General features: G+C 39.2%; 1 protein-coding gene across 1 annotated transcript in view; it reads right to left on the bottom strand.

The window, feature by feature from the left end:
• Window positions 1-26,453, bottom strand: part of Mdn1 (midasin AAA ATPase 1) — a 134,037-nt gene that overhangs the window by 83,275 nt on the left and 24,309 nt on the right. The window contains exons 13-27 of the mRNA XM_051187490.1: window positions 24,725-24,837; window positions 23,376-23,524; window positions 22,231-22,291; window positions 16,602-16,813; window positions 15,275-15,378; window positions 14,287-14,431; window positions 13,745-13,841; window positions 10,805-10,918; window positions 8,908-9,055; window positions 8,420-8,530; window positions 5,995-6,146; window positions 4,845-5,023; window positions 4,148-4,356; window positions 3,590-3,736; window positions 850-991 (exon numbers count right to left, since the gene is read on the bottom strand). Coding sequence (XP_051043447.1) covers window positions 850-991; window positions 3,590-3,736; window positions 4,148-4,356; window positions 4,845-5,023; window positions 5,995-6,146; window positions 8,420-8,530; window positions 8,908-9,055; window positions 10,805-10,918; window positions 13,745-13,841; window positions 14,287-14,431; window positions 15,275-15,378; window positions 16,602-16,813; window positions 22,231-22,291; window positions 23,376-23,524; window positions 24,725-24,837 — 2,083 coding nt within the window. The remainder of the gene's footprint in view (window positions 1-849; window positions 992-3,589; window positions 3,737-4,147; window positions 4,357-4,844; window positions 5,024-5,994; window positions 6,147-8,419; window positions 8,531-8,907; window positions 9,056-10,804; window positions 10,919-13,744; window positions 13,842-14,286; window positions 14,432-15,274; window positions 15,379-16,601; window positions 16,814-22,230; window positions 22,292-23,375; window positions 23,525-24,724; window positions 24,838-26,453) is intronic.

Below are 26,453 nucleotides of genomic sequence, written 5' to 3'. Positions count from 1 at the left end.
CAGGTCATAGACTAACATGCTTAACCACACCCGCTTCTTATCCACAAAAAGCTGGTTAGTTCCTATGACAACACTGAAGACACTGCAAAGTGTGCTTCTTCCCATGCTCCAGCTAGTCCCAGCCAGGTCTTCCTAGCTTATCTTTCCATTGCAGTGTTTGAAGGTAAGTGGCCAGAACTAATCTAAAGAACCACCCTCCCCAAGCTGGGATCCTGTCCCATGACTCTGTAATAACAGGACTAATCCCAGCAAGCCACCACCTTAGTTCAAGAGGGGAAAATAACCTAACTCTCTCAGGCCAATTTTATTTATGCTCTTTATTTTTAAAAGGCCATACTAATGATCTTCCAAACTAGAAGAGTACAAAATGCTTTCTTTGATTCATGGCAAATAATATATAAATTCTTTCCATTAACTAAATCAAAATAAGTGACCAGTGTTTGGACTATCTTTGGTTATCAGATCAAAGCTAACAAGCTACCAATCTCCTGTGTAATCCCTAAAAGTGGCCATGTTACAGCCTGCCTTCCACACCTACCCACTTAAGCTAGGGTTAGAAAACACACAGAAGCTGGGCAAGTGGACCCTGTCTATAATCCCAGCACTCACAGGCGGGGGCAAGAGAACCATAAATTACAGAAGAGACGAAGCTGGAAAGCAAGACACAGCTTAAAATAAAACCACAAGGAAGCAGAGGTCTGCCAGAGGTGTAACTGTTCACAAGAGCAACGAGAGCTGAGGGAGAAAGGCTACTTCTGTAACAAGTGAGAAAATAAATGTACCACACACAATTTAGAAAGCATTTGTTTTAATAACACATCTGGCATCACTTTATGATTTAAAACGTACCATCATTGGCTAAATGTTGTAGCCAATCATAGTCCTTCTCAGTCTGCTCAGCCAATCTGTATCTTTCAGCCCATCGGAACAGATCTCGAAGGGCAATAAACCCCTGCTTTCCAGCAAACACCGAGGAACGTCTACGGTAGGACTATTAAAGTATAAAAACAAATAACTGATTCTTACTATACTAAACAGGAAGCATGAATTAGATCTTACATAAATTTCTTAACAAATTCATTTTACTAGATTGAACTTCTCAGAAATGCAAATGACCTACAATTACCTGAAAAAAAAAATGTTCAAACTAAAATGCAAAAGCAATAAACAAAGAAATTCCACCTCCCATACAGTAAAAGAGAATAATCTAACTAGCATAAAAGATAAACGGAAATTAGGGCTAGGAGACAGCAGAACACTTGTGACGGCAAAGGGGAGGATATAGGGGCTAAAGTAGGAAAGAGAGCAGGGGGAAAAGAAAGGGTAAAGGCTGGGTTAAACCAAAACTAGAGATGCACGAATGTCCCTTACAGAAAACAACTACTTTGTAAATAATTACAAAATGTAATGCTAAAAAACAGAGATATCTGTATGAGTGAACAATACTCTTCTCAGAAGACATGAGTTAACTGCCTACAAGTTGTTGGTCAAGGAGGTTCAGGAAGCCACCAAAATAACAAATTCTATTGTCATTGCTCTTGGTTGCCCACTATAACTAGATAGTAAAATCCTACTACTGAAGACACACTTATTTTGGTTGCAAGACAAAGAAACTATGTTGGAACTGATCTTGAATCTTCTTCCTTGCTAACTCGCTTTCAGAATATAAAAGGGAACTAACTATACAGTCTTGGGGGAGAAAAAGTGAGTGATGGACTTACTCAGCAATGGATCCTGACTGCTTCTGCTACAACACTGATCTGCCAGGCAGTGATGCAACAGTGCCATGATTATGTGGGTAACTAACTGCATTCTGATTGTATCTGAGGCCTGCTCCATAGGCGGAAGTCATGCCTGATAATGTAAAACCTGATCAAAATCCCATGGCTGGTGAAGACCTACTACTGATACTTTACAAAAGAGACATCTGCCTTCGACTTTTGTTTATACATTAGTGCTCTTTTAAACCTTGGTCAGAGAAATGTCTTTTAGCAGTGTAAGGCGTTCAATGTACACACTTAATTGTTCAAATTGCTGGGTATACATGACCATTAATTAATGTCCAGCCCTAAATGTGACATTTATATCAACCTCAGACAGGCTTAGGAAACATCATGGAAGAGCAGGGAGAGCAAGAGCTGGAAGATGGGGAAGAGCACTGGAAAACACTGTCATCTGACAGGGTTGCACTCATGAGTTCAGAGCAGCTATGTACCTGTGTAACAACATCAAACAAGTCAGAACTCAAGCGTGGATGAAGGAGAGGCACACAAGCCCCACCTACATGAAGCTGATGCACTACTAGCCAATGATGACTACTGAGGGAGGAGGAATCATTTCTCTTCAGGAGTGTGACTAAGGCTAAGCTGCCAAGCTCATGCAGACAGCACTAATTGGACCCAACCAGTTGTGGAACACAAACAAAAACCTTTAAGAGGACATGAAGTTGTGATCAAGAGTATTAACAACTTTCTAGATCCCAACATAATTAATTTCTGATAAATAACACATTACCACCCCAGGACAGGGTTTCTCTGTGTAGCCCTGGCTCTCCTGGAACTGACTCTGTAGAATAGGCCAGCCACAAACTCAGAGACCCCCCCTGCCCTGCCTCCCGAGTTGACAAACTTCTGTGCTGGTAGAAAGTTTCAGTAGTGTGTGCAATGCTTTGAATCTATTACTAGCCTTGTGGTACAGAGAACCAACTGCAGTTTTGTATTTAACAAAGGAGAAACATGAAGAAAGGTAATCAAGCCCACAACTAAAGTGTCATAATCACAGATTTAACAAACATCATCTATATAATAAGCATGGGCTAGAGATCAATTTTAAGGTGCTTCTCTTCTTGTTGCAGTGTGTTTGAGACTCTAACTCAGGTTGTCAGGTTTGCATAAGTGTTTCTGCCCACTGAACCATCTTGTTGACCCAAGGGAAAAACAAAAACAAAAACAAAAAAACAAAAAAGAAAATTACAAGTGCCAGGCTAGTCTGGGCAACATAAGAAAACAGTCTCGAAAAATAAGTAATTTGCCAAAAATTACAAAAAACATACACAACAGAGGGAATTATTGTCATATAAAGTGAATACCATTAAAATTTACACTGATAGCCAGGCAGTGGTGGCACACACCTGGATTAATCCTAGCAGCTGGGAGGCAGAGGCAGATGGATCTCTGTGAATTTGAGGTCAGCCTGTACAGAGCAAGTTCCAGGACAGTCAGAGTTACACAAAGAAAACCTGTCTCGAAGGAAAGGAAAAAAAATTATAATGATCGAAGTGCTATCTACAAAAGAACCAAAATGGCAGCTGGTGATATAGCTCAGTAACAGAGTTTGCACAGCACGCACAAGCTCTGGGGTCAATTCCCCCAGGCCATGGAGTACACAAACACACAAAATGAATATTAACAGATATATTTTAGAAACAAGATCTTCCAAAAACAAATCAAATTCACCAACCAAACAAAAGCTTTACTCTCTAAAACTAAATGACAAACAAACTTCTGCTTGAGAAAACTATCAAATTCTGATGCCAATGCCAACTAATGTAGACAGTCTAAATTAAAGTTCAGATGAGGATATGAAATACCTGGAGGTCCAACATGACTTTAACCAATTTACTGCAATAAGAAGGCGGCAAACTACATCGCTTGTGCAAGATTGTTTCCAACTCAGAACTGGGCAACTCATCAAAGTGTAATTCCACAAATCGATTCCTGAAGGCTCTAGACAGCACCTAGGCAATGTACAAAAATAGAATGTGAGTGTATGAAAAGCCTATTTCAACAATGAGCCCATGACTGTGTATCCGATACAAAGTCATATATACATAAGCAAAAAAAGATTCATTTGTACATCAGTCCATCTACCAATAAATCTATAATATATCTACATATGTAATAATAATAAACATAGAAAAAGAGGCCATCAATTTGAGGGGGATTTGGGGACGCATGGAAAGGGAAGGAAATTGGAGAGAGAATGAAAGTGATTGGAAAGAGCATCTATTCATTTAAATTACAAAACAGCAACCCTGCTACTCACCGTAAAATTCAAACCTTCAAGAGAGACCCAAATATCTCATTCCTAACAAGGAGTTTATCACTCACATAGTAATAAACAGATTTTGGAGGCAAATGTTACATACCTTTCTACCTCCATAAAGCCCTGGGGGATTTTGGGTGGCAAAAAGCATGAATCGAGGGTGTGCCCTAACAACTTCCCGTGTTTCTGTTATGAGCAATTCACGGTTATCATCCAATAGTCTGTTGAGTGCCTCTAACACATCAGTAGGTGCCAAATTTAATTCATCCAAGACAATCCAATAGCCTTTTCTCATAGCATCAATAAGAACCCCTAAGAGGAAATGACAAGGATTAAAATGTGTCTGTACAACCATAAGTCCTACATAACCATTTCAACTTTGAGCAAATTATTCTCTGCAGCTAGCTGTAACCCTCACACCATCTGTGATATTATTGATCCAAGAAACAAGACTTGCAATTGACATGGTTTCTTCCTAACCACAGGAGAGCCAGGGCTGACAAATATCTCCTGTTCAGCCTGTTAAATTTCTCCCTGACATATAATTTTGTTAAATCACCAAATTCTCATCATCTATTCCAACCAAAACTCCCCATTTACCATATTCTTTGAATCTCTACACTTAAATTGCCTTTTTCAAAATTTGGCTCAATGCTGAACTTCTACGGCCCTAGGAATTAACCTTAACTATCTGCTATTATAATGCAGCTCCTAAGCCTCAACTGGAAGGAATTATAAAAATAAGAAATGGGTCCTAAAGCATGAAAATCTACAACCAAGGAATGAAGTAGTAACATTACCTTCTTTAAAGACAAGCTTCCCAGAGGTGTCAGATGTATAACAACCAATATATTCTTGAATATCTGTGTGCTCGTGGTTGTTGATACGCACACAGTGGTTCCCAGTAGCTGCAGCCAGCCACCGAATCAGACTTGTTTTACCAACTGATGTTTCGCCCTGTATCAGCACTGGATAGGTTCTGTAAAACATTAGTCAACAAAAGGAGGTGGGGGGGGGGGAGGGAAGGTGAGGCTATAAAGGCTACACAGAGATGGTTCTATGATTTTTTTTTTGTTGTTGTTACTATTGCTTTGACACAGAGTACCACTATGCAGCTCTGGCTGGCCTGGAACTTGCTATGTATAGTAGCAGTCTGTCCTTGAACTAACAGAGAGATCCTTCTGTCTCTACATCATTGTGCTGGGATTAAAGAAGTGTACTACCACTCCTGGCTTAACATATTTTCTTTTTATCAGCTACAATACAAATCCCCAAAGTTACTTGAGGCAACCTGAATTCTGACTAAACTGATTAACAATCTCCTAGCAAAGCAAGGGAGAAGCTGGGGATGGGTAGGATTAAAGGCCTGAATACCATGCCCAGCTTGAGATGGGTCTACAAAACTTGTTCCTCAAAAAATACTAAGGTGAGCAATTCCAATCTGTAGGGTAGTATTTGTAAGAAAATGAAGAATTAATTGCTAGTCATTTACCTAACAATAAGAAATGTTAACAAAATAAGAAAGCAACTTTACTTTCAATTTCTTATTTTTGGATGTTTTGTGTGCGCGTGTGTGTATGAACACATGTATGCAGGACTCCAGATGTGAGTTTTGGAGTCTATGGAGCTAGTTTCAGACAGACCTAAGCTACTGGATGGACATGGGTGCTGGGAACCAGGCACAAGTCCTCTCAAAGAACAGCAAACACTCACAAATACTTAAAAAAAAAAACCTCTCCAGAGACACAAAGATGGTTAAGATAATGTCTCTAAGTTTTTCCCATCAATCACACAAGTACAAATACATTACAAGGCAATGATTTTTAGAAAGCAGGAATGCAGTTAGCCACAAATACCAGCAAAGTTCTGTCAAAGTCTAGGAGAGCAGGCTAAGTAAACACTGTGTCTCTTGTAGGAACATCCCAGCAGCAGAAATGAAAATCCACATACCCTGCAGAGACCACACGAACTATATCTCTCAGGTTCAGTTTAACAGAAGACGTAAGAACATAAGTTTCATCTATTGTAGGCTCCTTGTCTCCAACTGAAATCCAGTAGCCTTCAACCTGGATAAGCCGGCCACCTTTGGGTTCTGGAATAGGCTAAAAAGACAAAAGATTTGAGAAATGACCATAGTCCCATGTCAACTTTGGCATTCTTTCAGAGGGGAGTCAGTCTTTGCTAAGGACACTACTTTGCTCTGGGTGCTTCCAACAGTAAACCCATGAACTAAATATAAACCCATGAACTAAATATAAACATAAAATTATTTCCAGTATCTATCATTTTCCTCAAAACTGGGCCAGTACTGTAATGACAGAAGAGAGAAGAGGCTTCACCCAGACTACACAAAACAGACTCTCCATAGAAACTGATTCTTTATAGGGTATGCTGGCTCTTTTTTTGTTAACTTGATACAAGATAGAGACATCTGAAAGAAAAGGTATTTCAGTTTAGACTGTGGGACTTTTTACTTAATGACTGATGTGGGAGGACCTAGGCCATCGTGAGTGATGCCATCCATAGGCTAGTGATCCTGTGTGGTATAGAAAAGCAGGATGGCAAAGCCATGAGGAGCAAGCTAGTAAGCAGCACTCCTCCATGGCCACCATATGCTTCAGTTATAAGATATAAGCTGAAACAAACTTTTCCTCCACAGTTCTTTTGGTCATAGTGTTTATATAGAAACCCTAAGACAACAGTAAATAACGGGCAATGACCCAGCATTACAAGATGTTTATAGTTAATTCATACAAAGCAAATTAAGTGGTTTTATTTTTTCATGTTTTTATTGTTATGATAAAGCGCATGGAACCTTAGTAGATTGCATGTCAGGCAAGGGTCACCAAGTTGGAGGGACAAAAATACCCGGCAGACAAGAGTTCAGTGAGAAGTTTTATTAGAAAGGGAAAGGGGGTGGGGGTGGGAAGAAAAGAGGTAAAGAGACACAGAGACAAAGGGAGGGGAGGAGAGGGAGACAGGAAAAGTCCTAACTGCCCCAGGGAACAGCAGGAGAGAGAAACAGAGCCAGAGAGAGTAAATGGGTGGAGGTCTTTCTCTAAAAGGGGTCCTTTGCACCTGGGCTGACCAGGGTACTACCTGAGTACATTCTGCCAGGTGACATGGGCAGGCCAGCATAATGACTGAATCCTTAAATTTAGAGTCTCTAATAGTTAAGCATATATTATTTTTAAATGTTGAATACAATTAACTTCAAATTCCTGTCTTTCTCATCCTAATGAGCAAGCAACAAAAACAAATTAGATGGAAGTTTTTTAGTTTCTTTTAGCCCAATGTTATTTTGTAATTTCCTATTAAACTCAAATGGCTGTTGCTTTTAACAGTTATTCCCACTCCCTTTAATTTGGTTTTAAATGACAATGAGAACGGCCCCATAGTCTCATGTTTGAATGTTAACTGGTTCCCAGTTAAAGGAACTGTTTGAGAAGGATTAGAAAGTGTGGTCTTCTTGTTGTTTTTGCTTTTTCGAGACAAGTTGCTTTGGAGCCTGTTCTGGAAATAGTTCTGTAGACCAGAGTGGCCTCGTACTCCAGAGATCCATTGCCTCCCCACCGGCCAATTATGTTTGTGTTTTAAGGAAAGCTGGATATAGTGATATAACTCAGGGGTAAAGAATTTGCCCACCATGAATCAGATCCTAAATTTGATCCCAGAAGTTTTCCTGCCCCCAACCAGGAACAAACATATCCTTGTGCAACAGCCTCACTTATACAAAATGCTTGTAAGAAAACTCACAGAAAACAAGTCTTGTGACCTCAGTTTCTTCAAAACATGGATTGCACTTAGAATAGATTTTCATGTTCCTCCCAGGAGTGAGTTTACATAGGATTATTCATTACAACTGGCTATTGTTACTTGTTGTTATGTCTCTTTGGAAAACACGTTTCAAGCATGTGGCTTGTCCATGTGATTGCATACTTTCCTAAGTTGACCCCTTTTAACCCTCAGAGTATAAACTGCCTCTGATAAATTTGGCTACTGCATGAAATTTAGTCCACCTCATTTTTAGGCTCCATTCTCCAGGTCCCACTGCCTCTGGAATGGTGACAGTACACATCTATAGTCTTCTTACATGTTTTGTTACAAGGGGCCAGAGAGAAAGTTCGGGGATTAAGAGCACTGGCTTCTCTTTCAGGACCCAGGTTCAGAGCCATCATAATTCCAGTTCTAGGGGATCCAATGCCCTCTCCTGGCATCCACATACCAAGAACAAAAGTGGTCCACAGGCTACATGCAGGCAACAGATGGAATAAGGGGAAAAAAAAAAAAAAAAGGGAAGTTTTCCTCAAATACCTAAAATGTGATAATTCAGCTTTGATTCTAGATTAAACAAGTTGAATGCCAAAGAATATACCTGTTTCAGCAGACTTTTGACATTGCCAGAAATAATGTATTGACAGATGAGCTTCTGAACTACTGGGTGTGATGCTCTGTCCAGTTGTGTTAAGAAACCCAAACAAAAGCCCTAGAGAGAAAACAAGTAAATGCAAACTGGCCTTATTTTGGGAATAAAATTTAAGCTCCTGGGGTGCTACATTCTAGAACAACCTTCCCCCCCCCCCCCCGAGACAGTGTTTCTCTGTGTAGCCCTGGCTGTCCTTGAACTCAAGACATCTGCCAGTCTCTGTGGGATGAAAGGAGGCATGTGCCAGCGTTACCTTGCCCAGAACAATTTAAATATGATAAGGTGGTAGAAAAAATGAGCAGGGTAGTTCTTGTCCAAAATGTTACAAACAAAGTTGACTGCAAGCACTAGCAGATGTGGCATCTGCATCCCTACTCCCTCCCTTCTATGGTGAGCCAATCTACACAGCTCCTCAGACAGACAGACAGTAGAAACACCTCATAGAGTGAGCGCTGGACGTTTCCACATGGGTTGGAGGCTGCAAACCGTAAAGCCCTGCAGAGGGTCCGAAGGCTGTAGTGAGGTCTGTGGCCAGTTCCATCCACCAATTTGGTCCCAGATTCCTTCCGCAAAGCAGTGTAGAAGCTACAAAGAGGATGAAGTGAAGGCAGTTTTATTAAATTATTTTCCTGCTGTTTCTACCTCTCTATTGAAATTGCAAAGGCTATTTTCTTTTTGTTTTTTTATCTTTTAGTTGTTCAAGATACAGTCCTACTATACAGCTCCAATTGTCCTGGATCTTACTGTGTAGACCAAGCTGCCTTGGCACTCAGCAATCTGCCTGCCTCTGCCGGGAAGAAAGCCTTGCACCACTGCTAACACCACTGCCCAGCACCTAAAGGCTATCTTCATAAAACAGAAATGCAACACCCTGGAGCATGCATCAAAACATCTAAGCCTGTACAAATCTATTTTTTTTTTCACATAATCCAGTTTACCTTTCAAACAATGTAATGAATGTCTTTGATAAATTAGGAAATGCAAGGTGCTACTTCATTAGCCAAAAGGAACCAATGTGTATTGAAAGCTGAGTAACAAGTGAGAGACGGCTGATTCATATGCTGTGTCCCAGAGTAGGCTCTACCCGACGGGCTATGAACACTTACACATGGTAATTAGAATTTGTGAGTTTTCAAAGAACACAGCCACCTCCCTTAAATAATGTGAGACTGTTACACAGTCTTATAGACCCTGGTCTATAAGGTTAACACTATTATCCTTCCCAAGATAGAAGATTGAAATAACAACACCACACCGGAAAGTTTTGTGATCAGTGATTAATTTCAAAAGAAACCAAACATGAATCACATATACAATCCAAGCCCCTGCCCAATGGATGTGCACAATAATTGTCCTTTATACAGATGTCTCTATGACTGACAAATTTAACGTAACTCTAGTGCTTCGTTTGGTAATGTCTATCTCACTTTAAAGTCTTTTTGCCTTATTCAATATAGCTCGCAGTTATTACTTGAAATGGTAGGGAAAAAAATTCATAAAAAGAATCAGGAGCTTCTTGTGCCTTTTTTTTTTTTTTTTTTTTTCCCATTTTAAAGAGGTCGATTGCATGTTGATGCCCATGGGTAATGCTGCCACTGCTCCCCGGAGGGTGGGCACACATCAACATGGGTAGCTTACCCTTTCACCTAGGGCAATAATGATTGATATTTGGGCCCATGCTGCCACTGAGGGCCATGTCTGTGTCCTTGTCCTTCTGTGGCCCATGATACTATTGAAGGCCACTCAGATGACCATGGTCTGTAGAGAACTAGCTATAAAATACTAAGTGAATAGTTCATATCCTATTTCAACCCTTTCCCATATTCTATTCCTTTCAGGAGGAATGCGGTTTTCTCAACAGTTTCTAGCTTTCTAATTCAGCAAGGTACCTCAGGCTGCCTGCACAAAACACTATTGTCTCTCCTGATAGCCTCCAATATACTCGAAGCACCAACACAAGGAAGTCTAATGCTAAACAGAAATCAATTTACAGTAGCAGACTCACTCCTGGCTTCCATCCAGCTGCTAAAAAATTTTTAAATAGGAGACACAGAGAAAGATGAGAGACAAGCAATTTACTATTTAGGAATTCAAATACTAAGCTGTGAATATACAGAAGTAATCAAGAGAATAGCACCTGTTAATTTTCATAGGTGGTAAAAGTAGTTTCTTAAGGAAAGCCTAAGGGAATTCATAGTAAAGTTTCAATTCCAAAGCAAATCCTTCTAGCAGTTTTCTCTACTGAAAGCAAATCATGAAAATGTATGTGCCTACATGGAATGGAATTTTTATGTTCAGAAGAAATCATGTAAAGACAAGCAAAAGAAAACCTACTTTACAATTCCTTGCACAGTGTTCTTGTTCACACTCAGTCCTTTCAGATAATCCACAATAAGAATTTGTAAGTCTTCTTTACTTTCTAATTCTTCTATATAAAGTTCTGTGAATCTGTAAGAAAATTATCAATTGTTCATAAGAAATTAATATGTACCACATCATTCTTTAAGGCAATGGTTTTTAACCTGTGGGTTATAACTTCTTTCACAGAGGAGCCTATCAGAAAACACTTATTTACATTACAATTCATAGCACTAGCAAAATTAGTTATTAAAACAGCAAAAAAAAAAAAATTAATTTTATGGTTAGGATATCAACATGAGGAACTGTATTTCAGTGATGCAGCATCAGGAGGGTGGAGAAACACTCACTGTTCTAGGGTGTAGCCTATGAGGCTCTCCTGCAGTCAACCCTTTCTATGTCACATCTAACCGATCCACCCACCCAGACCCACCCCACAACATGAAATTGGACCATGAAGCACACCTTGTAACCTGTGTCCACCTGACCTCATTCTTCCTAAGCCATTTCTGAGCTCTAGGCCCATTCTCTCTTCTGTTCATATCAGACACAGAAATAATTTTAAAAGTCCACATGCTTAGATCTCATTACAATAACAACAATAAAATGAGACATTAGAACAGTATCTTATCTGCAAAACCTACCTGTCTTGTAGAAGTGAAACCCAAGAGGTAAAATTTAAAAGATCATAAACTTGATCAAAGAATTCAAGGAGTTTAAAGAAGAAACAGCTCCATGAAGTTACAAGGAAAGACTAAGGAAAACAAAGTCCTGAGTGATATGCTGCCCACAAACACAGAAACACAAGGCTGACTGAAATACGGGACTTTACAATGTCGTACTTTAGAATGAAATTCAGTTAGGAGATAGAAATACTAAATATGAATTGAAAAAAACCTAGCCACCTAGAAAACTCAACGAAAAGTCTGGCAAATAGAATGAATCATGCAGATGATCTAGCATCAGGACTGGAAGATGAAGTAGAAGATCTAGACCAAATAAGCAAGGAGTATGAGACATCTCTAAATATGCAGAAAATGGAATACAATGAAATGTGGGACACCATGAAAAACAAACATTGGAAATAATTATATGCATAGATGAGAGAGAAGAATCCCAAATTTGCAAGATGATAATTGAAGAAAATATACCTAAACTTAAGAAAGATTCCTATACAAATACAGGAAGTACACAGAACACCAAACTGGAACACACAAGACTGGAAAAGAAAATCCCCTGGCATATCATATTTAAAGTACTGAGCATATGTAACAAAGAAACAGCATTAAAAGCTGAAAAAAAAAAAAAAAACCCAAAAAACAAAACATTATAACAACAGCTGATTTTTCAATGGCAACTTTGAAAGACAACAATGCATTCCAAGTCCTAGAGACTATGATGGCCAAACTAGAGTAATATACCCAGCAAAACTATCTGTCATAAGTGAAGGAGAACAAAACAAAACAAAAAAACCAAAAATCAAACAAAACAATAACAACAACAAAAAGATACACAGTGCTGGCATACACCTTTAATCCCAGAACTTGAAAGTAGAGGCAGGTAGATCTCTGTGAATTTGAGGGCAAACACCAGCACAGCTAGGATTATACCGTGAAACCCTGTCTCAAAAAACCAAACCAAAGACACAAAGAAACAAACAAAAAACAAAAAACAAGAATAAACCCTACACTCAAAAAATTAAAACCCAAAGATCATACAGGAAGCAGTGTTTTGAGAGGAATAAGCATAGCAGAGGGATTGTGGAAAAAGGAAACACAAAATTCCACTATGAACACAAAGAGCACCTCCAAAATGCACTAATATGGTAACCACAATTTATAAACACATTTCAATAGTAACATCAATGGTCTCAATTTTCTAATCAAAAAATACAGGCTGACAGAATGTGTCTGTTGTCTCTAAAAATCACATCTTAGTTTTAAAGATAGGTAGTGCCCTTAGAGTAAGAGGATGAACAAAATGAACTGGCTTTCTTAAAAAAAAAAAAAAAAAATTACATGCATTTGTGATGTGAGCATGATATGTGGACAAGTACATCACATTGCTTCTATAGGGTCAGAGGACAACTTGCAGGAGTTAGGTGTCTCCTAACATGTAGTTTCTACCCAGGTTCTTCTTTTTTTTTTTCTTTCCCCCTCTCCTTTCTTCTTTTTTTAGTTTTTCAAGATAGTTTTTTTTCTGTATTGCTTTGGAACCTGTCCTGGAACTAGCTAGCTCTGCTGGGATTAAAGGCGTGAGCCATCAACACCTGGCTAAACCCAGATTCTTAAGCCTGGGAGCAAGCACCTTTACTCTCGAAGCCATTTTGCCCATCCCTAACTGACTTGGGTGACTGTTTCCAAACATGAAACAATCTTTTTTTTTTTTTTTTTTTTTTGAGCTTTTGAAATAGGGATTTTCTGTACCTTTGGAGCCTGTCCTATCTAGAACTTGCTCTGTAGACCAGGCTGGCCTCAAACTCACAGAGATCCATGTGCCTCTTCTTCCCAAGTGCTGGGAGTAAAGATGTGGGCTATTACCACCCAGCCTAACACTAAATCTTATTCTTCAATGTTACAAATATAAAAAAATGTCAAAACTAAGCACTTAAAATTATTATGTTCTACAAATGAAATATCCCTAATAGGTAAGAGATGAATTGTGTTCAATAATAACTTTTTAGTATCATAGTAACAACCAAAGAACTAGGTACACAGCCTAAAATCAACCTGCAGAAGCATCATAAATAATGAACAACAACAGAGAATGACTATCCCATATTCTACACTCTCTTACATGCCTACAAGCTTTAGAACAGAGAATAAGGAATGATTCCTGTCAAGAAACCAATGAATTCCAACCACTGTTTAAGTTCAGTTATATTAATATTACCAATAAAGAAAAGAAAATCTGTACCTATTTCTTATTCCTGGAGGGAGATTTCGTTTGCCCACATCAGTAGCTGGATTCATGCATGCAAATAAACGAAAATCAGGGTGTCGAACCAGTGGCTCTGTTAAAGAGAAAATTAGAAAATTTCAACAGCTTTTCACATTCAAGTGATCTGCCACAGTACCCTAGGCAAATGCACAGAACCCAACGTCCAGCCACACTGGTGCAAGCACTAATTCTGTCAGCTTATTCTCACATTCAAGTCTTTTTAGTATGTTTGTTTACTTTTAATTATTATTTTTTTAATTACCTAAGACCTATGTGTGTAATTCTTTGGACAGTGTCTGTATATCTACAACTTCAATGCCTTGACAAATTACCTTATTCTTCTTTTCTTTGTATACCCCATAGCACCTAATAACAATTCAATATACTTCCATAGGAAATTATTACCTAAATAATAAAACCCACTGGAAGACTTATGTAATATGTTTAGCCAAAAGAATCTCATATTTAACTGATGAAGACACAGTGCCAAGTCAAACCCCAAGGGGGTTAAATGCTACCTGTGTCTCCTCGATCAAGCAAAACCAGAGAGCCAGAAGATCCTTCAAGTAAACCACTTAGACACTCTAGTGTTTCAGGAGCAGCCAGATTAATCTCATCTAGTAAGATCCATTCTCCTTTCTTTATAGCCTGAGCTAAGGTACCCTGGAAGATAACAAATTTCAAATAAAGGCACAGTTAGCAAAAGCATTTACACAAGCAAGGTTAAGAACAGAGGCAAGGACATACTTTCCCCACTAATGAACCTAAACTTAAAATGCCAAGTATAGGCAGCTGGCAGTGTTAGGACAAGTGAACTCTGTAAATGTCCAAAGTGGTCAACTATCTTTTTGAGGCCTACAAGGTAGGAGGATATAAAAAAGAGTTATATGGATGATCAAGTAAACATACAACAAATACAGATGATAGAAAACATCCAATTAGATGTTAAAAGCACCCAAGGCAAGGGTGGTGGCACATGTCTTTGATCTCAGATTTCTCTGAGTTGTAGGCCAGCCAAGGCTACATAGTAAGACACTGTCAAAAACAAAAAAAACCATACAAAGACCCCAAATTTGCATATCAAGAGTATGTACTATTTGTAATCCGCAGCTTATCACAGTGAATATCAAAGAATACCAAAATGAATCTTTAATCAGCTCTGTATCACTGATACTTGTTTTAATCAGGATAGTACGTACCCACAACAAATAGGAGATGACCATGGTATAGAACCAAAACTAGGCACTGACCAACTCACACCCTTTTCTCAAAGGTAAACATTCACACAGACAACTAAGCTGGAGCAGGATGGCCTGCTCCCATCATACAAAGGTGAAGTAACAGACTACACTATCCTCAATTAGATATTCCCTGAACACTAGAAGAACACTTTGTATTTTCTGTCTTAAACAGCAGGCAGAACACAACGACAATATAAATAATAACCCTCCACAGACTTATTCTCCATTATAATAGCATTCATTAACCTAAATAATAAAAATATACCTCCACAAATGCAAACAAAAGGGCACTTTCAGTCATTTTCATTTGTTGCTGGGCATGGTTGAGTCTAAGGCCAAATGCCTCCCATTTCTCCTTTAGAAGCAGCCCTAGGAAAGAATAGACAAGATCTTACATTTTGAAGTGTTATGGCTTGAATCTGAAATGTCACTCAAAGGCATGGGTTTTTAGTGCATGTTCCATATCTAAACCACTTTCTTTAAGGTTTATATTTGTTATTATTAGTGTGTGTGTCCACAGAGATAGTAATGTCAGAATCCCCTAGAGCTGAAGTTTCAGATGGCTGTCACCAAGTAAACAGAGGTGCTGGAAATGGAGGTCACACCCTCTTCCAGAGCCCTAAGATTCTCCAACCCCACCACCCCCAACAAGGTTTATCTGTGTAACAGCCCTGGCTGTCCTGGAACTCTCTCTGTAGATCAAGCTGGCCTCAAACTCAGAGAGATCAGATTGTCTCTAGAGTGCTAGGATAAAGACACGTACCGCCACCATCACCTGGCAAACCATGGAACCTTCTAGAAGGTGGGGGCTGGCTGGAAAGAAATAGCCTCTAAGGATAGCCCTTTAAAAACAAAGCCCTGGTCCTTAATCACACCTTCTCTCTTAAAAATGGCAGGATGCCTCAATGAATAAAGGCTCTTGTCACCAAGCCTGACAATTTGAGTTCAATCCCAGGAATACACATGGTGGGAAGAGGGAACTAACTTCCAGCTGATTTGAGGGTCACTCTGATAAGACCGACTATCACCTCATTCTCCTACTGCCACAGATGGGATGGTCCTGCTTGCTGTCATACCTCCTCATCACAATGGACTGGAATTAATCTTAAATGACAAGCCAAAATAAATTCTCCCTCACTTAAAGTTGTCATGTATTTTGATTAAGTGATACAAAAGTATGCAAACGTGCTGTATATAAATATAATACAACTTTCAAACACAAACCCATAAAACTTGTGAAACACAAAAGTGTTAAGCATCTTAGACAAAGTGTAAGGGACTGATGCTAACCTCATGGCAGTCACCATTAGCTCACCTGTACACATATGTACTCTGTAATGCATTTCCCCTCAGAAGAGGGGAAGTAGCTGATGTTTCTACCACTTCACAGGTGAGGAAGCAAAGTGAAGACCACACTGTGGAAGCAAGCTCTTCCTCAGAAAATATGCACCTTAATAGAACCATGCCTCCAAGCATGGCAGCAGGCACACTTCAAAGCCTGAAGACATACAAACTTCCACTTCTCTTTTATACTGAATTCTCCTTTCGCACCTACTAAAGGAGGCCCAGTATTACGCTGTTCACATTCTTACCTGACTGGCTCTCCCTTCCTTCCTTGGCAATAGCTGACTTTTGTACATGTTGCATTAGTCTGAGGAGATCATGCCATCGTTTCTGCCTGTAGCAGGTCTGAATGTGTCCCAAAAAGGTAAAATTTTGTTTTTTGGAAAACGTTTGAACAAATAGTTCTTCAAATGACTCCCGTAAGGGCAGCCAAATAAGCTTATGGTCTACTGGCTTGAACCTTAAAAAAAAAAAAAAAGTAAATGTGATTCGCAAATTTTTGAAGCAGAACTAGGAAACACAATGCAGACTTATCAAAACCAGAACTATGACTATAACACAGAGAATCTCTTAAGGTTTCAGCTGTGATCTATTTTCCTACTTCAAGGGTTCTTATAATGAGGATGAAATACTTTAATTAAAAGCACTATGAAAAGTTTGAAATTTGAAATTGGAAAACAAAAGATATGTTATTTTACCACTAATCACATTTAAATGAACACGTATGGAACTTGGTGACAAACAATGTTTTAAGAAGTTTTATGGGAGGTAGATGCAAGCCCTGGTGATCCAGGGACAAGTGCTATTATCAGTTTGAGCAGAGAAAAAATTTTCAGGGAATGGTGGATAAAATAAGGGAACATAAGACTTTTTTTTCACTAATACATTGATAGGCATTTTTATACTTCATTTATTCAGTAAGATGTATGTAGCATCTTTCATTTGCTAGGCTCTGAATCAGCACTTACACTGCTAGTAACTTAATCAGAGAGCTAACACAGAAAACATTCCTATAAACTATCAGACAGTGGTTTAGGTACTATGGATTTAAACTAACTGTGGCAAAGAAATAAGTAAGAGGGTACTGCACTGTATACAGCAACGATAAACGCTCTCCCAAAGAGGCGACACTTGAAAGAGGCTTAAATCAAACAAGGACGAGCACAGGCATCTGTAAGAGGCGGAAGGTGCCACTCATGAATAGTATATAATTAATATGGCCTAGCCTAGTGCCTGAAAAACAATTAAATCAACATAGGTTTCAATTGATTAAAAAAGAAAAAGCAAACTTGGCTGAATTTCACTCAGCTCCACCAACAAGCAAAGTGGACACATTAGAGAGGTGCCAGAGTTTCTTATGACTACGTGCCAGCCAAAATATACCTTCTGATGTGTTCTAAATGTTTGGGGAAGATAGAGAAATTGAGGAAGACAGTGATATAATCTAAGATGCTAAAGCAGCTATTCTCAACTTGTGGTTCGAGACTTGGGGGGGTCACATCAAATATTTACATTATGATTCATAACAGTAACAAAATTACAGATATGAAACAGTAATGAAATAATTTTATGGTTGGGGGGTCAGCATAACAAGAGGTACTGTATGAAGGGTCACAGCATTAGGAAGGTTGAGAACCACTGCCCAAAAGGGATAACAGTAACTTTGAAACAGAAAAAGACTGAAGTGAAGAGAAGCCAAGCAATAAGACCAAAGCACTGGACCAGGTCACAGAAACTAAACAAAATATCCGACACCTAAAGAAAAGTACTAGTCTTAAAGACACCATGGACTGGACCCTGACCCAACTAAGGCAGCACTATACAACCCAGGAACATAGGCCATCAAGACAAGGCTGCCTTTAAATTCTGGAATGGCTACAACCTTGAATAAGTGGCATCACCCTAACCCTCACAGTTCTCTCAAGTGCACAGGGAACAGTCTGTGGGCAAGAATGTTAAGAACACCAAGATAGCTGAGCAGTACTGGATACACACTTAAATCCCAGCACTCAGGAGGCAGAGACAGTCAGGGCTACACAGAGAAACCCTGTCTCGAAAAAAACAGAAAACAGTAACAATAACAAAACGATGCTGTATACGGGTTATACATTTGGTAAGTCATCTTACAATGGTTATGACAAAAGACTAAATGTGAGGCATGAAAGATGAGAAAATATAAGACAGAAAGTTTGTGCTACGTCATGAAAATAAATGATGCAGGGTTGGGCTGAGTGAGTTCACACATTCACTCATCTGTTTTCAATAGTATTTTTTTAAGAATGCCTGTTTATGATAAGGAAGTTGAGGGTTGGTCATTGTATTTATCTTTAATTTTCTTCCCTCTTGTTTCTTCTCTTCATTCTCAGTTTCTCCAAGGAGAAACGTCCCTGCTTTACTTCCTGGTTTTTTCCTCAGATGTACCTCAAGCCCCTTCCCAAGTCTTAGTGCTACGGTCATGTGCTCTGTATCTTACTATTGTATATTAGATTCTTTCGTCCTGGTGGACTCTATGTGTCCCACCTTCACCTCCTGTCATTCCTCCATGATGTTTTTAAATGCTCTCATTCCCACAATAGTAGGATTTGGCTTTTTCTTCTTGTAAGTACTATAACGTACGAGTACGTGAATGAGAGAGAGTGTGTGTGTGTGTGTGTGTGTGTCTGTCTGTCTGTTGCCAACCTGAAGCCCAATTTAAATAAACAGAAAATAAGATAACAACTAGATGAGAGGATGGGAAGGTACAGACAGCTCTGCAGAGTGTTTGTCTAACATCGAGAAAACCCAGAGTTTGATCTGTGAGAATGGGGTTGAAGACATTTGTCATTTAAAATTAAAGGCCTAGACAGAGTATGGTCCTAGCATTTGGAGAGTAGAAGGAGGACAATCCAGAGTTTAAGGCCTGCCTGGGGGACATTCTAGTGACAACTTCTTCAGGCAGTGGACTTAAGGTGTTTTGGAGGTCCAAGTGAAGGGAGGTTTAAAGGAGTCCACAAATACACAGATAAAGGATTAAAAGTCTTTATTTGGGGAGCATTCACACAATGAATGCCTCAGTGATCCTGCTCCTGGAGATACAGCCTCTGCCCTTCAGGATGCTCCAACCACAATCCAAGAGAGTACAAGCCAGCCCAGCCTCTTCGTTATAAGGGGTCATGTCCACACAGCTGAAGTCACACCTAAGGTGTGGCAAAAATCCCAAGTCCAATGTCTGAACATAATGCCCACTACACTACATAGTGAAACTTTCTCCAAACAACAAAGAAACAAACAAACAAAAGAACTAGAGCGACTAATAGCTGGGAAGCACAAATTGGCCTGGAACAGAAGGAAAAAAGAGGGAAGGGGAGAGTGGAGGGGAGAGAAGGGAAGAGGAGGGGAGAGAAAGGAAACGAAAGAAAAGGAAAGGGAAAAGGGAGAGGGAAGGGAAAAGGAAAAAGGGAAAGGGAAAGGGGAGAAGGGAAGGGGAGGGAAGGGAAGGAAAGGGAAAGGAAGGGAAAGGGAGAGGGAAACGAAACTAAGAAATAAAATCTCAGATTTGAGAAGGTTATTGGAAGTTAGACAGTAGTTATGAGAGGAGTTAGAAGGTAAGGTCGCTATGGTCAAAATACAATACATAAATTCTTAAAAAATTAGAAAGATTGTTAAAAACAAAAAACAACACCCAAAGAGCATTGGGTAATAATTACAAAGACTGACAATCAGAAGCCAATCTCAGTATAAACAACTTGAAAAGTTTTAAAGTGCTTAATTATAAAGTACCTTTAAGCTGAGAAGTGGTGGTACACGCCTTTAATCCCAGCACTGGGGAGGCAGAGGCAGTGGGGTCTCTGTGAGTTCCAGGCCAGCCTGGTCTACAGAGCGAGTTCCAGGACAGATTCAAAGAGACACCCCCAAAAAAGTACCTTTACTTGTAATAAATTTCTTTTATAAAGAGATTTATAAACCACTCAGTCCTATAGAAATCTTACATTTCTAATATGTTATATTTAGATGTATTCAGCATGAGTACAAAACATGAAACTAATAACACCTCCTAGGAATAGGATTTTACATCTCTCCTTTCTTCTTTTGAAGATTTATTTACTTATTTATTATGTATATAGTGTTCTGTCTACAGGCCAGAAGAGGGCACCAACCTCATTACAGATGGTTGTGAGCAACCACATCCTCTGGAAGAGCAGTGCTCTTACCCTCTGAACCACCTCTCCAGCCTAAGATATTTTCTCTCTGACTACTACTACTGAATTTTGTTTCTCATTCCCATTTTTTTTTTTCCTTCAAAATTATTTTTGGCGTTTTCATTTTATACACAAGGATTCTTAAATAAGGTAGTTATGGAAATTAAAAGACCTAATTATAGAAAAGAAGGCATGTTTCCACTTAAACAAAAATGTAATGCTTTCCTTTGGTAACTAACTTTGTTAAACAGAGGAAAAAAAAAAGATATCTTCTATTCACCAAGATGGAACCAAAACAAAGCTATGGTTTAAGATGCACTGGCCCAAATTCTTCATTGCCATCAGGGTACATTCAAACTTCTATATACTCAATATACTGGTGTACTTATCTTGTATGTGCAAGGCATTAGAGGGCTAAACTCCAGAACAACAGGAAAAAGACAGAAGAACAAAACCAACCTCCTTACAATGGCTGGTATAACACTACCAATTCTTGTAAGAGAAGGACTCAAGTCATGTTCAATGATGCAATATTAATGTGATTTATGTGTGTCCAGAATACTCATAAATTGTAAATGGTTGAAGACATACTTAAACAAAAATGTATTTAGACATATTTAGATAAAAGTAGATAATATTACAGACATGCCTTGTTAAAAGACAAACCCGTAAAAGCATTTATATAAACTAAGGATTAAGACTCTAAAACTGCCTCCTGGATCAACACAAGCATTGGGTGACATATACTTTCTGCTTTTTTAAAAACTTTCTCCATCAAGAGTATTATCTCTGAGCCAGGCCTGGTGCACATGCTTTTAATGTTAGCAGAGGCTGGTAGCTCTCTGAGCTCAAAGCCAGTGTGGTAGACATAGTGAGCTCTAGGCTAGACAAGACTACAGAGAAACCATGACTCAACACAACAAAAAAGCAATAAATAACTATTTACTTAGTATTTATTTAGTGAACATTCCTTGGAACACAAGGACCTCAAGTGTCATTTAAATTTAAGAGAGGGGCTCATGAGATGGCTCAGTGGGTAAAGGTTTTTACTGTCAAACTTGACAACTTAAGCATTCAGAGGGAGAGAGATAACTCACATAAACTGCCTTCATGCTGTGGCAGATATGCACCTTCACACACCAATAAACTAATCTAATTCCACATGTGTGCTTTGGGACACATGTACCTTCAAGCTCATCCACCAACAAATTATTTCAATGTTGTATTGCAAACAAGGCATAGTACCTTTTTTTTGTACCTTTTTGTTGTTGTTGTTGTTTTGATTTTTCAAGACAGGGTTTCTCTTCAGCTTTTGAGCCTGTCTTGGAGTACCCTCTATAGACCAGGCTGGCCTGGAACTCAGAGATTCACCTATCTCTGCCTCCCCAGGGTGAGGATTAGAAGTCCAATGCGCTATCCATTGTGCTATGGAGCCACCTTAGGGCTGGGATGAAAGGCGAGCGCCACCACTACCCAGCTATACCTTTACTCTAGGCAGGCAAATGAGTCAAAGGCCAGTCATGATTACAGTGAGAACCTGTCTTAAAAACAAACTGTATTGTGGTGGAAGGGGCATAGGTCTTTGTATGACCTCCAAGCAGGACAGCTCTGACTTTTGTTAAGGAAACAGTAAATAGTGCCAGCTCTGGCAGTAAACATAACGTAGTATTTTAACAGTATTTGAACCAACCACACTTACCCTCCAAGCAAGTCCGCAGTGTCACTTTGTTGATTCATATTGACAACTCTCAAATGGTGACCTTTAAGAAACAAAGAAAAAGAATTACTTCAAACAGTTAAAGGAGCTAGGCGGTGATGGTGCATGCCTTTAATCCCAGGCAGACCTCTGAGTTCCAGGCCATCCTGGTCTACAAAAGTGAGTTCCATAGTAGCTGGGGCTACATACTGAGAACTTGTTTCAAAAAACAAGGGAAAAAAAAAAGCTTAATTGAAAATCACAATGCATTCCTTAAGAAGGCAGGGCAAGTATCACAAATGCATTTTCTTTGACCTTTCAACTAATTTTCAGAAGTCTTAGAATTCTGTAATAACTAAAAATTGTAACCAACAAGATCCTTCAGCTGGGTGGTGGTACTGCAACTCTTTAATCCCAGAACTCCAGAAGCAGAGCCAGGTCAATCTTTGTTGGGTTCTAGGTCAGCCTGGTCTTACATAGTAAGTTTGAGGACAGCCTGTGCTATTAAGTGAGATGCTGTCTTGAGAACACGAACACGAACACACACACACACACACACACACACACACACACACACACACACACACACACACACACAGAGAAATCCTTCATTATACTGATGTTTATAAATCAATATCCAGAGTATAAAGTGCTACTTGGCCATTATAAGGAGCAAGACATTTTAAAAGGCTACCTAATAAACTTAATTACACACAAACATAAGCAAGTCTTGCCATCTACCTATAATGTTTTCCAAAAAGGCAGAGGCAGAAGGATCAACAGGCTCATAAGCAGGAGGCTTATACCATAAGCCTTGGCTACACCACAAGCCACAGGTATCAGATACACACACACATACACACACATCAATTTGATACAATATATACACGTATGCATGCCTGTGTTTGTTTGTGTATATGTAGAGACAATAAAATAATTATCTGTAACAGTAGTTATTTTCAGGGAAACCGACTGTATGTGGAATAAGTCTACTTCAAACTTTAATATTCTTACATTTACTATTTAGAAGAAAACAACACCATGAAACTAGGCATGGTGATGTATGCATATAATCAAAGCATGCAGACAGCTGAGGCAAAAAGAGCCCAAGTCTGAGGACAGTCCTAGGTAACAAGCCTCTCAGGTACCTGTGGCACGCGCCAAGTGCTGGACAGCGGAGGTTTTACCAGTTCCAGTCTCTCCCACTAACAATACAGGTTCCCCTTGACTGACACACACTGCAAGCTGCTCAAGGAGAACAGAGGATGGGCGGGTAGCAGCAAAAGTGTACTTCTCCCTAGGAAAAGGAAATGGAAAAGGTGATTTTTAAAAGCTAGGTGAGCCAGACATGATGACCTGGGCAGAATAATAAAAAGTTTTAGGGCAGCCCAGGCAATCTCAAAATATCCTACTTCACAATTAATAACCATGAATGTAGCTTAGTAGTACAGTGCTTAATTATCTTGTGCAAGTCCCAGTAGTGAAATAAAGGAAGAAAAAGGGAAAAATAAGCATGCAGGCTTCAAGCTTTTCTTGGTGTTAGATTAAAAAAAAAAAAAAAAAAAAAAAAAACCAATGAAGAATGAGAAAGTAACCCAGAGTAATTGTCTTCATATTGTAACATATTCTTAGGACATACCAACTACAAATATATTCTACAAACATTAGACATTCATTCAACTGGTAAGTATTCACATGTAACAAGATAACACCCGTAGATATGATGTTACATTCTGGACACCCAAAACATAAGATATAACTCAAGAGGCATATTCTTGAATAAATCACTATCTACATAGGCCTCAATTCCTCACCTACATAGGAACTGGAGAATGGCTCAGTGGGTAAAGCCATTTACTGCCCACAATGAAAGCCTGACTACCAGTTTGATCCCTTGAAACCACAAAAAAATTAGGAGACAAAATAGCTCCCAAAGTTGTCCATTGACCTTTACATTGCATGCCAAAGCACACAAAACCATATACATACATCACACAGATATACAATACAAAAATGTATCTTGGAAGTATGTAAATAATAATACATAATTATAATGTGTTAAAACTGTCTTCCCCCATGGTGGAGTCTAAACAGAATCTGTGACTATGACTTGTCTTGAGATGGAACATTGAAGATTTAACTAAACTAAGGCCATGTTACATTGTGGGGGGGCCTTCAATTCAATTGCTGGTGTGACTGACTACAATTCAAATAACACAATACAAAAACACATTTCCAAAACACATTATTTAGTATTTTATATGAGAATTTACATAGCAGTACAGCCTGATATCCACTTGAGCTTTATCCCACTAAATAAACTGTAGTAAATCAGATGAAGGACCTCTATCAGTTCCAAGCTGCTAACAGCTATTACCATCTAGTTCCCAAAACCTATGTGGAGAAATTCTATTGCTCAACATCATCTAACTGGAGGAATGTTTGCCCAGGCATGCTCAGCTGAGAAACAAGCTGCAGATTCGTGAATCCCACTTACTTCTGTATGTGAACAGCTTCACTCTGTTTCCGCAAAAGCCGCACTCGACCTACTTGGACGTCTAACTCATTAATGACAATTTCTGGTTTATAAAGTTTACAGAAAAATTCAGCCTGTGGGAGAGAAAGATTTCAAGTTAAAAAACCTGCCTGCTGTTAAACATTTACCTTAGCCCAAGTACCTCAATGCACCTTTCTCATCAGCCCTCCACCATGAAAGCAGCGTCTACTTCCAAGTAACCTAAGTTGGCATTATTTCAAGGATTTCCTTTACTTTCCAAGTTATTTATTTACTCATTTATTTTTAATGCTTATTTAAACCCTGACTATAAATCCAAGAGGTGATAGTGAAGAAAGCTAGTGTTAGTTGTGAACTGGACTGAACTAAGCATTACCCAGAAGACAGTCTCAGCCCATGCCTGTGAAGGATCATCCTGGCTGTGTTAACTGATATAGGAAGAGCCATCTTGACCCTGGGCAGGACTATTCTCTGGGTAGGTGCTCTGGATTGCATAACTGAAGGCAGGCTGAGCACCAACATGAAAGGATTCCTTGCTCTGTTTCTTGACTGTTGGTGTATTCTGACCAGCTCTCTCAATCAAGCTCCTGTCTGTCACTGTTCTGCCTTGAAGGGGCTCTCACCTGGAACTGTGACCAAAATAAACCTTTCTCTCTTAAGTTGCTTTGCCAAGGGGCTGTATCATAGCAACAGAAAAAAAAAACTATAACAATACCTTTCATTCATTCACATAAGCCTTTGTTTAGATAAAGTGAACACAATGAAATTTACAAAGCTTGGGGGGGGAATCCATTCCTAACAAAATAAAAACCCTTCTTTCATTATGCTTTCATTAGCTTTACATTTCTAACATGGAACAAGAATAGAAGGTCTGTCTGAAAGAGAAAAGCTTCAGCAGAGGCTCCTAGAAATCTACAGAATAGCTATTCATCTCTTAGCAGATTAAAGTTCAGGTTGAGGCCAAGAATAGGCAAAATGCTTAATGGGAGCCCCCGGCCTGCCCCAATCAGTAGAGGAAACATTGATCCCTCTAACCCAATCATGGTGGTTTCATGCCCCTTGCTTACTATGATGAACATACTTACCAGTTAAGTTCTTTTCAGGAAGCATGCCACATTCTGAGCCTAAACCACCTCTACTATTACAAAAGCTCAACAAACTTCTTTTTATGCTATTTGTTTGTTTGTTTTTTTCAAGACAGGTTTCTCTGCATAACAGCCCTACCTGGCCTGGAACTAGCTCTGTAGACTAGGCTACTCTCGAACTCACAGAGATCTACCTGCTTCTGGCTCTTGGGCATTGGGATTAAAGGCGTGTGTTACCACTACCCAACTCAACATACTTCTGTACTATTGCAATCACTGACATGATGTTTCAAGTAAGAATGCCTTGATTAACTCAAGATATTTCTGCAGGTTTCAACAATACCAATACCACTGCTCAAAGGCTTATCCCTTTAAAACTACATACCTCCCCTCTGTACACCAAATACAGGACCTCATGAATGTTAAGCACACACATTACCACTGGGTTACAATCCCAGACACTCAAAAACACATCTTGATGTGCAAAGTAAAAGGCAAGATATCACCAATCTCAGTGGTGAACCTAATGAACCTAGTTTGTATCACTCATTGGAACTATTTCCTTTTCACTTTTAAGTAAAGATAATAAGCTGGGGACAGTGGCACACATCTTTATTTCCAGCATT

The sequence above is a fragment of the Phodopus roborovskii genome, unplaced genomic scaffold (genome assembly GCF_943737965.1).
Source record: "Phodopus roborovskii unplaced genomic scaffold, PHOROB, whole genome shotgun sequence".
In the NCBI taxonomy this organism is placed as follows: Eukaryota; Metazoa; Chordata; class Mammalia; order Rodentia; family Cricetidae; genus Phodopus; species Phodopus roborovskii.
This window is presented reverse-complemented; position numbering and strand designations above follow the sequence as displayed.